Source organism: Dreissena polymorpha, chromosome 10 (genome assembly GCF_020536995.1).
Source record: "Dreissena polymorpha isolate Duluth1 chromosome 10, UMN_Dpol_1.0, whole genome shotgun sequence".
NCBI lineage: Eukaryota > Metazoa > Mollusca > Bivalvia > Myida > Dreissenidae > Dreissena > Dreissena polymorpha.
In genome coordinates this window covers 89,101,238-89,117,232 of record NC_068364.1, presented here as the reverse complement: position 1 = coordinate 89,117,232, position 15,995 = coordinate 89,101,238, and the positions used below count along the sequence as shown (strand labels likewise).

The following is a 15,995-nucleotide window of genomic DNA, read 5'->3' as shown; positions in this document are numbered from 1 at the left end:
CTTGAGAATAGGCCACGTATCTTGTTTGTTAAAAGTTTGTAACATATTTACATTATATTGTTATACGGTTATATATGAATATTTATATCTTTGCATGAGCGTTCAATGAACGCCTTGGTGGTTACATTTGTATTGATGTCATTTGTATTATGTGCCATACAAAAGAATCAGTAACACTTTAGAATGAACATTGAATGGTGCGATTGAGTTCATGCAGCACAAAACCTAATGACAAGAAAAAATCTAAACACATCACTCTAAAACTGTTCGCAGATAAATAAACGTTTTAACATTTTAACACATTGCATGTCAATATTCTTTAATTATAATAACAATTATGATTCTACAAGAACATATAACATATTTAAGACATAGTGGTGTGTGGAGAGATAAGATGATTTACCTTTGACTGAAAAATAAACATCAGACAAATCCATCATGTACCTGAAACATGTTTTCTCTATAAACTTTTCATTTGAATTGATCGCATACAATGAATTTATAAATTGCAACACTTAATTAAACTTTTTGCAAATACAATATTGTCCGACAGAGTACGACAACACTTTTTTAACTCATATATTCACACTAGTAGGCGTTGTGCTTTATGATACAAAGTTGTGCATTTGCATATTTAATAATTCAGCCTCAACAAGTTTTACACCCAACAAATTTCAGTCCAAAATTTTAAGAACATGACCATTGTTATTTGAACGCTATAACATTATGCAGTGTTGTGGGTTTGATGGTCACTTCTTGTACAAATTCAAGTTTCTGAAAGTAGAAAATACTCATGCCACTTAATGTTCTTACTCATTATTAAGTTTATGTACAATGTATGACGTACTTATCTAGTCGTACATACACCTGGTAAGAAACGTAAACAAAAACAAATAACAAAATAATCCAAGTGGTGCATTTGAAACATTACGATTAAACCTAACTTTCTGTAAACGAGTATAAGTAATTATTTGCATAACTCACAACACTTTACACATTTTGATAAACGTGCTTCAACGTTGAACTCTAAATCAGAGACGCACTAGCAATCGACTTAAGAAGTAATCAATAAAGATATTAAAAGCTAGTTAAATTCAGTTGCAAAATTACCAAATGCTCATAGTCAATCAAAGAACGCCGTTTAAATTAGCATTAATACAAATTCAAAACGTTTAACCGCAGTTGTCAATACCACTATCGAAGTAAAGATAAATACGACGTAATTCTAAACTTATCAATATGTGACAATTGGATGAAGTGCTTACACAGCAAATGTAACTGGGCAAAATGCAATTAGAACTACCATGTATCAGAAAGCATATTACAGTAGTTAAAATAAGAATGTCATTTCACAGCATGCATGGTCTGTATTTAAATAAGATTGACATTTATCAGCATGAATGTACTTGGGAAATTCCCTTCCATAGGCATACACATGCACAGGAAAATGTTATCATTTTACCTGTAAATGCATTCTTCATTTGCTCCGTTGCATAATTGCATGAACATAAATTGAACGACTTTATGGTTAAGTTTTTATTAGGATTGCGAACGTTGTTTCATATGACATTTACACGTATCATGTAAAAATAAACCTTGAAGGTTGGGATTGAGTTCATCCAGCGCAAAACCTATAACAAAAAAGTCTGCAAATTTAAAAATTTAAAACAGTTCGCATATAAATATACTTTATTTAATGTTAACATATTGCATCACTTTTTTATTCAATTTCAATAATGATAATGATTTTGCAGGAACACAAAACAGATGGATGATCACTTCTTTTACAAATTCATGTTTCAACTGTTTTGGAAGTAACAACTCCTAATATCCTAATATCACTAGATGTTCTTTCTCATGATTAAGTATGGATGCAGAGTATTGTGTACGTATTTAGACGTGCATATTACGGATTAGTAAGTTAAATAAACATGAAAAACTTTAGTGCATTTGAACCTTTATAATAGTCGCTGGATTTGTTTTAACGAAATCAAGTTAGTCTTGATATAATTCACAATAAACATGTGAAACGTTATAATTATAAACGTAGTCACATTATTTTTTTATAATATGATCCGAAAGGTTTTAAGAAACAAGTCCGATGTAAGACTTGTAAATCTACAACGTGAATACAAATATATAGCAAATTGCAACAGTATGATCATGGGCCGCAGAAATCTGCTTTTTCTTTTCGATCGTGAGTTTTTAGCATAAACAAATTTAACTAGCAATATGTTCGCCGTGGCGTAATTGATACGGTGTCCGCCTATCGAGGTCACGGGGTCGGGGAGCGTTCTCTCGATCTCCCCCAAGGACACCAAAGACCGGTTTTAGGCCCAGGAAACGGACTCGAGAGCGTTTCTTTAAGATATAGGCTTTCGATGCAATCGAACTAAAGTAAATATTGGTTTTAAATAACCAGTATGAGGAATTGTTCGAAGTGTCCTGAAACGCGGATCCTGGCATGTGTAATTTGATTACAATCACTTTGCTAGAGAAACGTTATTAAGCACATGGAAATATTTAATTACATGCGTATATAACCAACATTGATATGTGTCCGACAAACGAATTAAAAATCTACAACAAAAAAGTAACCGTTAAAACTAAATGCTAGCCATATTTCTGCGATAACATCACTCATATATGATATAGTCAATACATATTGACACACAAAGTACTTTTCAACAAGAATATATCATTAACAATCTTAAACATTAAGGTGTAATAAAGATGACACGCGATGACATTTTATTAATATGATGTGTTTACATTGTGCAAGCACTCTTATACTGAAAAATACTTAATTAATTATTTTAAAAAACGCCTATGTAAAGTATATTCGGTGCAAGTCGTGAAATCAGGTACATTATAACATGCTATAAGTTATGTCGTCCAAACATAACAACGTATAACTCGGATGCCGGTAATGTCAGCCTGCTATTTGTATCAATCAACTAGGAACGTCATTGTAGACACTTGCGGTGTGATTAATTTATAATGATATAAGAAATGTATTTGTCTAAGTATTTGTAACCTAGGCTGTGAAAGGCATGTACGTCTTAAACGTCTGTGTATATCCAATACGGGTTATCATTTATAACTGTTATCTATCAAGCATCACGATTATTAAACAACAGGGACAAAGTGTGTCTGTTACAAAATCATCATAAAAGCATGTAAGGCTTAGAATGATTACCAATAAAGAATGCTTAACAAGCCAACATGCCGGTCCATATCTATATTTATTTTAATAAATTATTTATTACGTTCATTGCTATTTCGTCTGGTTACGCAAATTCGACAATGACTAGGCAAGATAACAGTAAAACTATATAAGTAGTGTTGCGCCCATGTAGCAAGATTATAGTGTAAGCAAACTTTTGGAGATCGAGTCATGGCTTATTATTTCATTAATGGTTTGTTTAAACGGTTTATAAACGTGATTAACATCAATATGAATTAATTTCATATTTAATCATTAAGTGAAATAAAACGTTGTAAAAATGCCATTTAAGATTTGTTTAGAACGTCATATATGATATATAACATTAACACATTAACTGCATGTAAAATATTTCTGTTAATGCTATTGCGAAAATATATATTTTCCATAATTCATTGCGCTAATACAATTGTATTGATAGTGTGCTTGATTTACGTATCACTTTCAGGTTTCGTCTGCGTGATCGTTTTATACTGCTGCCCTTCGTCAGGTAAATGAATGTGGTATGAATTGTTATTGTTTATCAATGGATTAAGTGTTTTTCTTTTGCTTTTTAAATAACAGCGTCATTCAGGAAGTCATATTAAATCTGTTTCAGGTTTTCTGCTGGACACGACCCCTACATATGGTAAGTTCTGAAAATAATTGTGAAGATTATGTTGTCTGAATAGAAAGTATGCAACATGTGTATGTTGTATTTTATACATACATTTTAGATTTAATTATCGTATCATATAAATGGTTGAATTATTAGTTTTTAGTTAAGTAAAACCTATATATCATACCTGTATACACTTGTTATTGCTTAGATTGCTGCGAATATTAATAACCTCATGTTTAATCATGTAAAGCATGCGTTGACCAGGCTCAAAGCTGCGATGTATTCAATACAACTTACGGAGTTTGTAATGACCACCATAATGCATACCAGATATGTCGCAAATTCTGCGGATTATGCAACGTAGGTAAGTATCTGAATACGCATAAACAATTTTGTAGAATATCGTATAATAACGACTGATATGTTTGAAATGTTTGAAAAATGGGTTTGTATAAGAATTATAGGAGCTCTTTTATACAGGTCACAACGGGGAGTACTACTTCATTGCAAATGTTATGTCTTATTTATAAGAAAGCAATATGTCTTTAAAACGCGAGTCTTGTAATTATATTGATCCAAGTCGTAAATTCAACTCAAATCACATACATCGTGTTGACATCATTTTTGTCAACCTTACGTGATGTTTTTGTCTCCATAATACGATATATATAAGTCAAAGCTGTACTTCTTGGCATCATTTTACACGACAATTAGTCAGTTGCAATGCTAGTGTTATATAATGGACAATGGTATATACATGTATTGCTGTTCATAGTCAACGGCGGATGGTCAATGTGGGGCGCTTTTGGGATCTGTGACGTTACATGTGGCAACGGAACAATGACGAGGACCAGACAGTGTAACAACCCAAAACCTCTCAATGGAGGAGAGGATTGTCAGGGTCCTTCTTTAAACAATGCAGACTGTCTTCTCAACAGTTGTCCAAGTAAGGCGAATCTATCTATTGGTCGTTCGATGAGTCAATGAGAAATACACAACAACCTCACACATAATTAACTAATGTTTTTTTGTTTTTAAATTACCATTCACTTCACATCTTAGTTGGTGTGAAGATGAAATGTATCACATTGTACACACTTCATTTAATTATCAAATAAGACGCTTTTGGTGCAACTCATTGAATGCTAAACGAGTTATGTAATATATAGCCCATGGGGCTTGGAGCGCGTGGATTGAATGGGGGTCGTGCAGTGTCACGTGCGGAACGGGTCTGAGGAGACGTGACCGAGCTTGCGATAATCCCTGGCCTTCAAGGGACGGAAACCATTGCTTTGGAGACAACATTAACTACGAGATCTGCTCAAAGCCAGTTTGTGCAAGTAAATAACATTTAGTTTTCCAAAAGACAGTTTAAAGTAAGCGCATATTTTAGTTATTTTGCATCTTAGTCATTGCATGGCGGACGCTTTAGTGAACTAAATATATGAAGCCATACTTTACAAATTGTTCGTTTGGGATATAACGATCAACTCTCCCTTATTGCGCCGGCCAACATTTGTTTAAGTGTCCGTACTTGTATGTTTTTTGCCCTCGATTTCACTATAGGCAGCTGTTATACTTTATGACGATCTTGCGGTCCTCCTCGATTAACTGTTATCAAGCGAGTAAAATATATTTAGCTGCGTCTGTCTTATAAGAAAATAATACGGAAACTTTATATCTTCCTTTGCCACTTTTATTTGCAACCATTAACTAAATGCAAATATATTATATAAATTCACGGTGTATGTATCGTTTATCCTTAACAAATTAATAACACAGATTCATTTTAGGCAACAATTTAGTTCAACATGATTTGTGACATATAACCGCTGTAAAGTTTACCATGCACCGCGCAGAATCTGAATTATTTATCTTTGTTGTTTTGGTTGTGTAACGGAATGCGGTTAACCTATTACACGTATTCTAGATGATGGGAAGCCACATGCAATGTCAAATTCAAAGACGTTGTTTCCACTAAGACATTAGAAGGGGGATTGTGATATATTCCTCCTCATTGTATTATTGTTTTCAACACACATCGACTGACGTTATAGCGTGCATTTTGGCATACAAATTCAGGCAAAAACATTCTTGTCAAACATCAAAAATGAGAAAGAAATACACATTAAGCAATACCACTTACAACCATAATCAAGTGTGTTACATGTTGCAATTTAATAAAATATATACACGTATTTATTACTAATATAATTTCCGTTGTGCAGTACATTCGCAATTGTTCTATTCAGTCCCAAAATATCTAGGTTAAAGCCATATTCAATCGAAACTAAAACACTAACCTGATATGAAGTTGGTCGGGTTATTCCAAGCATTTTCTACGGAAGGCCTGACAGTCATATTAGCCTATTCTTACCCCTTGTAGCACTCTTTAATGTCATTATATCGAATAACGTACATTAGTGCTCAAACGGGTACCCGAAAAAATCTGAATCCGTGGGTCAAAAAAATACCCGCGAATCCGGGTCAAAGTTTCTGCGAACGATACCGGTTCGGGTCGCAAGCTACGAAGTACAAGATTGCATGTTGAACGTGTAGTCAAACCATCTCTTTTAAACAAGTGAAGTAAAATCACTACCTTTTATCTGTTTAAGCAGTTCTGTTATTACAAATACCGGGTAAGCATAAATGAATAGAAGTGACGCACCAAAGGCATAAAAGTCGAGTTTAATTTGTTATTCAGATTCCAAAATAGTCACGTTAAAAACCGAAATTTGTATTTTAAAATATATTGACTTCAAAGTAAAAAAATGCAGTTAGAGCTTACAGTGAAAATTATTTTGGCTTCTCTCCTCAAAATAAGACAAGCTTTTTTTTAGCTTGACAGGTTGTTTTTCCTGTGCAAGCACTTTTGATCGCTATTCCAAGTAATACTTACGTTTGCTGATTAATTCAACAACGTTGTGTAAACTTAATTAATTTGTTTATGCAGTTCAGTTTTTTATTCATAATTAAATAAATCAAAACAATAAAAATTATAACATTCTAAACATTATACTTGACAAACCGTTGAATATTGAAGAAATCTTAAACATGCTATGACAGTAAATGTAGTTTTATTTTAAGTATTATCTGACCCGACCCGAATTTTATCGGGTATTTTAATTTTGAGCCGCCGACCCGACCCGAAGAATATTTTTGACCCGTGTGAGCCCTAAAATACATGTAATACATGTTTTCATATTTTTAAATATAAATAATAGAAACAAATCCGAGGAAGATAAATATATATGTAAACATAAAATAAACATACAATGGGTGTAAGCAACTTTAATTTAAAGGAAATTAAGAATCAAATAAACTAGTTACCAAATATACCAACTGACATAAACAATTATTGTATTGTATAGCCAAGTGCTTCTGCTTATCACTCAATAAATGAACCCATATGTTCTTAAAGTAAAACCCGACTGATGTCCTTATCTAACTTTTTCCTAAACTAAGTCTGCATGTTGCTTTTTTAATTAAAAGGTGCATTGTTATATTTTACGAGAGTTGTCCGCTTGAACTTCATTACATTAACCATCGTACGAAATGTATTGATAATAAGAATAATGACGATTTTTAACTATTAAGATAAATTGTATGTTATCAATTGGAAATGTCATTTTTTTCTATGTCTTTCTAAAATTACTAGTCTTACATGCCATGCCAATGAAGTAAACATAATCATTATATAAGTCAATTTTATTTTAATGTTGTTTTTAAGCTTGGACAGCTTGGGGATCATGGAGCTCTTGTTCTGACACCTGTGGTTATGGCCTAAGGGAGCGCTATAGGAGCTGCAGTGGAACGTCTGACATGCAGAATTCCTGTGTTGGGTCTGATGTTCAAAATGTGATGTGCAAAACATCATGTAATGAAAAAAGATGTAAGTTTATTCAAAGACAGAATGATCCAACAATGTTATGCTCGAATCCATAGTTCATGTTGTCAAGTACTTATTACCGATTATTTAGTTAGCGGTAATTATTTAAAACATGTTACGTACACTTATAAACTTTATTATATAAAAGGCAGTTTCTGCAATCTGATTTTTTAACCGCACATTGATGTCAGAGATGAGAGACATTGTAAAGTTTACCATGCATCGCGCAGAATCTGAATTATGTCTCTTTGTTGTTTTGGTTGTTTAAGAGGACTGCGTTTATCATATTACACGTATTCTAGATAGTGGGAAGTCACATGCAATGTCAACTTCATTGACGTTGTTTCCGCTAAGACTTAAAATATTCAACCTTATAAGCATGGAATAAATCAAGAACAGGTATTCAAGTTAATAAAATCAACAATACATTCTTTTTAAGTATTTAGGATCACAGTGCCTGAGCAAGACTGTTAAATGTTAAACGTATCCCTTTAACTCATGATTTAAAGTGTTAATCATTGTAAAATTGCACCCGCTTATGGAATCAAAATTGAACGAAGCTATACAAGCGCAAAGACACTAATTACCGATTCTGTAGCAGTGATGAATAGAGAACTTCATCAATCATAGCTGAAATGTAATATAAAGTGCACTCCTGAAAGCTTTGTAGTCTTTTTTCTATATATACAGTGGAATATAAATAAAGTTCTTAAGACCCGTCAAATGTCGTTTGTATGTTCGAAGCATAGTTAAGCCTGGTCAATCCTTTGTTCCACTAGTTGCTCTTTGCGGATACATTTTTAATCATCTTTGCGTATACATGAATTTCACTCATCTTTGCGCATACATTGATTAACACACAGTCTTTACGCTCACTTTAATTGTTTTACCCTTCTATATCATTCAATAGTTTATTTTGTGATTTTTTAAATAACATGCCAGTACAAATTGGATAATTCTGTCAAATATCTTCCCCAAATTATTTTTGGAGCAATTATCGGAACATATTACGTGTTTGTTTATTTTCTTAAAAAGTGTTTCCTTTAGATATATAATTAAACACACAACTAGAACTATGGGAATTGTAATACATAGAGGATATTTGTTGGATTCAGTTATGTCGTGATCATAGAAAATATATATTTTCACTCGTGGCTGCGCCATTCGTGAACATATTATTTTCTATGATCACTCGTGAATTATAATCGATATTCCACCAAATCCAACATAAACTACGAGATCTGCTTAATGCCAGTTTGTGCAAGTAAATAACATTGTGTTTTCCAAAAGGTAGTTTAAAGTAAGCGCATATTCTAATTATTTTGCATCTAAGTCATGGCGGACGCTTTAGTGAACTAAATATATGAAGCCATACTTTAAACATTGTTCGATTGGGATATACCGATCAACTCTCCCTGATTTAGCTAGAACAAATTTGTATTAAAGTCCGTACTTGTTTGTTTTTTGCACACGAATGTACTATAAGCAGCTGTTTTACTTTGTAATGATCTTGCGGTTTTCCTCGATTAATTTTGAACAAGCGAGTAAAATGTATTTCGCTGCGTCTGTGATATAAAAATTAAACGGAAGCATTATGTCTTCTTATGCCACTTTAATTTTAAATCTTTACTTATATGCAAATATATTATTTAAATTCACGGTGCATGTATCGTTTTCCTTGAAAAATTAATAACAATTAGGCAACTTTTTATGTCAACATGATTTAGAACTTAAAACCGGTGTGAAGTTTACCATGCGCCGCGCAGACTAGATATAATGTCCGTTGTGCAGTACATTCGCAATTGTTCTGATCGTCCCCAAATATCTAGGTTAAAGACATATTCAATCCAAACAAAAACACTAACCTGATATAAAGTTGGTCGGGTTATTCCAAGCGAACATTTTTTAAGGATGGCCTAACAGTTATACTAATCTACTTTTTCCCCTTGTAGCACTCTTTAATGTCATTATATCTATAACATAATACATGTTTTCATATTTTTAAATATAAATAAATAGAAATAAATCCGAGGAAGATAAATATATATGTAAACATAAAATAAACATACAATGGGTGTAAGCAACTTTAATTTAAAGGAAATTAAGAATCAAATAAACTAGTTACCAAATATACCAAATATACCAACTGACATAAACAATTATTGTCTTGTATAGCCAAGTGCTTCTGCTTATCACTCAATAAATGAACCCATATGTTCTTAAAGTAAAACCCGACTGATGTCCTTATCTAATTTTTTCCTAAACTAAGTCTGCATGATGCTTTTTTAATAAAACGGTGCATTGTAAAACGTTACGAGAGTTGTCCGCATTTGCTTGATAACATTTTACCATCGAACGAAATGTGTTGATAACAAGAATAAGGACGATTTATACCAATTAATATAAATTGTATGTTATCAATTGGAAATGTCATTTGTTTCTATGTCTTTCTAGAATTACTAGTCTTACATGACATGGCAATGAAGTAAACATACTCATTATATAAGTCAATTTTATTTTAATGTTGTTTTTTTAGCTTGGACGGATTGGGGATCCTGGAGCTCTTGTTCAGACACGTGTGGTTATGGCCTCAGGGAGCGGTATAGGAACTGCAGTGGAACGACTGACATGCATAATTTCTGTGTTGGGACTGATGTTCAAAATGTGATGTGCCAAACATCATGTAATGAAAACAGATGTAAGTATATTCAAACACAGAATGATCCAACAATGTTATGCTCGAATCCATAGTTCATGTTGTCAAGTACTCATTACCAATTATTTAGTTAGTGGTACTTATTTTAAACATGTTACGTACACTTATACACTTTATTTGGAAAGTTCCCAAGTAAAACAAACCTTCTATTAACTCGTATATTTTTATTTTTAACAGCATTTATTGTATAAAAGGCAGTTTCTGCAATCAGATTTTTTAACCGCACATTGATGTCAGAGATGAGAGACGGTGTAAAGTTTACCATGCATCGCCGTATCTGAATTATGTCTCTTTGTTGTTTTGGTTGTGTAACAGGACTGCGTGTATCGTATTACACGTATTCTAGATAGTGAGAAGTCACATGCAATGTCAACTTCATATTTGTATTATTTGTATATAATTTAAGCATTCTGCATATTATGAAATATCACTATTTTTTTCATTCATTTTGAAATATTGATCGTTTATAAGTTGTTTTACATTTTTGAAAATGCTGCGTTTGTGTTATTCTTGAAAAACAAGACAACTCGTTTTTTTACAATTTCCATATATCCTATTTGTTGAAGTCTGCATCAAGTTAGTTTCAGATTTTAATTTTAATTGGTTATGCAACAACCTCTCCTTTTGCCAAATAAACAACAAATACTATAATGAATACATCTTCTATTTTAAGACGAGTTGGTGATCCCTACGATATACTTCTACGCCCGATCACCAGCATCTTTATCTCTATCACAAGGTCAGACTGTCGTTTACAGAGCGGTGGAGGTCAACGAAGGTCAAGGCTATGACCCGGCAACCGGCAGATTCACTGTGTCAGTCCCTGGACTGTATTCGTTTGAAGTTCAATTCTGCATTTCACCAGATGTTAGGGCATTCTTGGAAATTGTTAATCAAAAGAAAACGTTACAAACGTCTTTTGTACAGGACATGTATACGTGCGTGTCCATGAAGGCGTTTACCAAGGCTGATGCTTCAGACCAGATTTGGGTGAAAGCAACATTGTCCACTCATCTCCTAACAGATGATGTTTACAAACACAATTCGTTTTCGGGAGCATTGGTTCACTTGTGAAAACAGCATAATCAGCATTAATAAATGCGTCGCAATGATTATTATCGTTTATCCTTACTCATAGATATGGATTAGAACAATTCCGGTTAATTGTTGTTATGTTTTAGACCAAATATAGGTAAAGGCTCCTCTAAATATTTAAGGATTTTATGAATTGTTTTAAATATAAAAAAATGTTTCCAGATATGATTAAATTCACTTAAAGGATATAAATAATCCCTTTTCTACAATTGTTATGCATGCAAATCGAACCCAGATGCGAGAGATTGTTCGCTTACCAAATGAACAATTTGCATAAAATCTGTTTTGATTCATCTATTTTTTTGTCGTTTGACATCGAATTACCTAAACATGCCTATTGTCCGTCCCGTGAAACAGGCATAGTATTTAAATAAAATATCAGCATATTGGAGCCATGCATTTGCCACTTTGGATACATATATTGATCACGTACAAACACATGTATATGTAGTTTAAAAAAAGTATTCAATGCAAAATAGAGAACTAACAAAAAACAGAAACTACATACTTAAAAAAAAGAAATACATGTTACTCATGAGTTAATTTATTATTCTCTACTCTCAAAATACTATTAAATTCTCCTCATCATTATCAACCATATCTTCATCATCCTTCATCATTATCAGTATCATACAAATAATAACCCAAAGACAAAAAGGACTGATTGCTTGTATTTGACAGGACTTTCAACATATAACTGCAAACAAATCTTCTGACGCCTGTATGTGTTCCATGTGAAAAGGAGATGGACCTCAATAGCTACGCTCAGTCTCAAGACGACTGTAAACGATGTAACATCTTTGTTAAGATGTCTAAAAAACTGAAACGATACTATTCAAATGATGTAGGGCATGTAATTATGAATACTTTAACATGCACATGTGTGGCGTGTAAAAAAGTGCAAATTTATTCATAAACGACGGCAATTATATACCTAAAATCAAGTTACGATTTCAATAAACTGATCCCTGCCGATGCCCAAAGTACACACAGGACGCCCCCAATGCCCATCAATCACGTTAAGCTGCATACATATTATAAATTTACAAATGTGAAACATTAATTTGTTTAGAGAAGCTGCTATTTTATGCAAGATTCATCCACCTCCATCAATCAAGAGGTGTACATGACTTCACGTACACCCGATACAATCATCGGTAGTAATAAACGATTCAGGTAAAAACCGCGAGCGGGATACGCAACCCTACTGCTTATTTCCTTTTCTTTCTTTTTTCTTTTAATGGCAAGGGGGCGTATGAGGACCCATTGCTCAAGCCCGGTGTCTAGGTGCCTTCATTACCTCCCGAAACCTCTAATTTAAGAGAAATCTACAAATAAGCAGCTTTTATTATACTGTAAAAATTAAGTATTCTTTAACAAAACATGTACATTTCATTTCGCAAATTAACATAACAAACACCGATCAAAAGCATCCCGTACACACCCGGACATCAACAAGAAACAAACTAATCACTCAAACCATACAATCCATAAAACACTTAAAAGAATGTTGATAGATCATACGTAGTCCGAAATATATATATATATATATATATATATATATATACAGTCCAACCTGCCCGAACGACCGCCTGTTAATAGCGACCAACAGTCAATAACGACCACACCGATTTCCTCCCGAACAATTTCACTATATATTGAACCTGCGAATAAAGCCCACCTGTGAACAAAGACCAACGACCACCCTTTTACATTCCCAAATCTCCATTTTGATAGCTTACAACGACCACTGCAATCATAAAAATCAACGATTTCGCAACTTTCAAAACACAAAATGGCCACCAGGACGCTGCGTAGTCACGTGCTACACATCTTACCAGTGGACTCGTCGGTCGCTATGGAGATATTGGCAAGTGACAGTTTATTGCACTCGATAGCAGTTGTTTGTTTATTTAGCATGCATTGCTAATTGGTAGTCGGCTGCTTCTTTTATGCATTTGACAGTTTGTCAAAAGTGTAAAAATTTGCCTTTGTATTTAAGTGACTCGCGATTAATGTACTAATTGCCGAAAATATCAAAGACAAATTTGTGGCTTTCATAAACTCATTAAGGAAATTAACGGTTTCATATCATTTACGATGCCTATTAAAGACAAACATTTTGATTGTCATTCTCTTCTTAGATTTCTCCGTAGTAAGACGTTCATAGATTATAGAAAAGTAAATTGTCAGTTCAAGTTAACCATCATGGCTTCCAAGCGTAAGTTCTTGACGTTGGAAGAACGCGTTAAGGTCATTAGTTTGTTATGTAAAGGACACAGTTGTAGACGAGTGGCTAGTGATCTTGGTGTAGGAAAAACTCAAATTCAGAGCATTTTAAAGCGTAAACATGAGATTATGGACGAATTTGAGGAGAACGTAAACTGTGAAAGTAAACGCCCTAAGCGTGAGTCGGAATTCGCGTCAGTGAATGACTTAGTGCATTTACTGGTTGTGTAGTAGTGATTCATGTATAAATGTTTGCTATGTTATGTGTATTTTGTACTTTGTTCTTTGTAGAATTACATGTACATGTACGTATACATGTATGTCAATAGTTATTTATACAGTAAATGATAAATTAAATAAATAATAAAAACATAAGGGAATAGAAATACAACCCGAATAAATATACAAATATAAAACAAAACTGTGTTTTCAATCCTTTATTTCATTATACATGCATAAGTATTCAAACATTTAAACAATAGAGCACATACATAGATAAGGTACCTGTTAAAAAACTACTGGCATATTTTGCAAAGTTTCGATCGACCCTGCGAATAAAGACCACCTGTGAACAAAGACCACAACGACCAAATCCCTTGAGTGGTCTTTATTGACAGGTTGGACTGTATATATATATATATATATATATATATATATATATATATATATATATATATATATATATATATTTATGACGAATTTTTCAACAACTATAAATATGCTGGAGGTTCTATCTCCAGGTAGTGAGAGTCTCGAAAACATGAACACAACTTAACCATCCACATTAAAACACAATATGAAGTAAAAGACGAGAAAAAAACAATCCAAGAAAACTTAGCTGCTTCAGACGAAAATGAAAATACACCCATCGTCTTTCTCAGTAAAGGAATACGTTCGTGTTTAGATCCCATCTCACATAGAATAAAAACCGAACTGAAAATAAACTAAATTTCGACTTTATAATTGCAAAATTATAAACGTAAAAGTAATGTAACCAATTATTTAGACATACATATATGTATTTGACAGGACTTTCGAATAAAACAAAGAGAGAATACAACTTATAATTAATATAAAACATAAACTGAATACCTCAATATTGTAAAGGCAACACAAATATATGATTCAACCACAATCGGCACACTATGGCCTTCAACAACGGTCAAATGACCACACAAGCCAATTGGCTTATAAACATCTGGCACACTCTGGCCTTCACAAACGGTCAAATTAACACACAAGCCAACTGGCTAATAAACATCTTGCACACTCTGGCCTTTACAAACGGTCAAATGACCACACAAGCTAACTGTCGATTCAACAACAGGCACACTCTGACCTTCACAAACGGTCAACTGACCACATGCCAACCGGCATATATAAAAATATATAAAACAGATATAATAAAACAATATTTTCAAAATTAATGAAAATCATTAACAAAAAGTAAAATCATCATAATCATAATAATAATATTAATATACTACATATACGATATCTTTATGTTCTTCAATATTTAATATACCATTCGAACTGTCCAGTTACTGCACTTCAAAACAATAAACTTGCACATATTGTTTATTCCATGTGGACATGCGTTGTAAGAAAGTACGGTCATCTAACACAAGCCAACTGGCTTATCAACATCAAGCACACTCTGGCCTTCGCAAACGGTCAACTGACCACATATGCCATCCGGCTAATACTCATCAGGCACCTATGACCATCAAAAAACTCAGAAAATACAATAGAGAATACAACAGAAATAAAACAATATTTATAAAATTAATGATTATAATTAAAACAAAAATAAAAAACATTATAATCATAATCCTAGTAATAATAATAACAAACTACATAAACCATTCCTTTATGTTCTTCAATACTTAATATACTATTCAAACTGTCCAGTTGCTGCACTGCAAAAACAAACTTGCAAAGATTGTTAATTCTTTGTGACTTTCTTTCTAAGAAGGTTCGGTAAACTGACAACACACGCCAACTGGCTTTCACACATCAGATAGACTGGCTTTAAAAAACGGTCAACTGGCCATACAAGCCAACTGGCTTTCCAAATCAGGCCAATTGGCCTTTCACAAATTTATCCAATGACCACAAGAAAATACACAAATACCAAACACACATGTTACTAATGTTCTCCTAAGCAATACTTTTTTTCTGCTCTTACAATTAAAACTACCGACTTGACATTTGTTTATATGTTCAATCACCAACACAG

At 33.1% G+C, this 15,995-nt stretch overlaps 1 protein-coding gene across 1 annotated transcript; it reads left to right on the top strand.

Annotated features, from left to right (window-relative positions):
• Positions 1–3,571: 3,571 nt before the first annotated feature.
• LOC127848812 (coadhesin-like) lies at positions 3,572–11,521 on the top strand. The gene is made up of 7 exons (XM_052381448.1): positions 3,572–3,716; positions 3,825–3,854; positions 4,078–4,191; positions 4,603–4,773; positions 4,997–5,167; positions 10,253–10,414; positions 11,106–11,521. The coding sequence occupies exons 1-7, from the start codon at positions 3,587–3,589 to the stop codon at positions 11,504–11,506; spliced, it is 1,179 nt and encodes a 392-aa protein (XP_052237408.1). The 5' UTR covers positions 3,572–3,586; the 3' UTR covers positions 11,507–11,521.
• The last annotated feature ends 4,474 nt before the right edge of the window (positions 11,522–15,995 follow it).

Excerpts from the sequence above, each read along its gene's own strand:
- LOC127848812 (XM_052381448.1), top strand. The coding sequence starts at position 3,587 with ATGCTATTGCGAAAATATATATTTTCCATAATTCATTGCGCTAATACA. Across the intron at positions 3,717-3,824 it reads ATACTGCTGCCCTTCGTCAG|GTTTTCTGCTGGACACGACC; the intron begins GTAAATGAATGT and ends AATCTGTTTCAG. Across the intron at positions 4,192-4,602 it reads CTGCGGATTATGCAACGTAG|TCAACGGCGGATGGTCAATG; the intron begins GTAAGTATCTGA and ends TGCTGTTCATAG.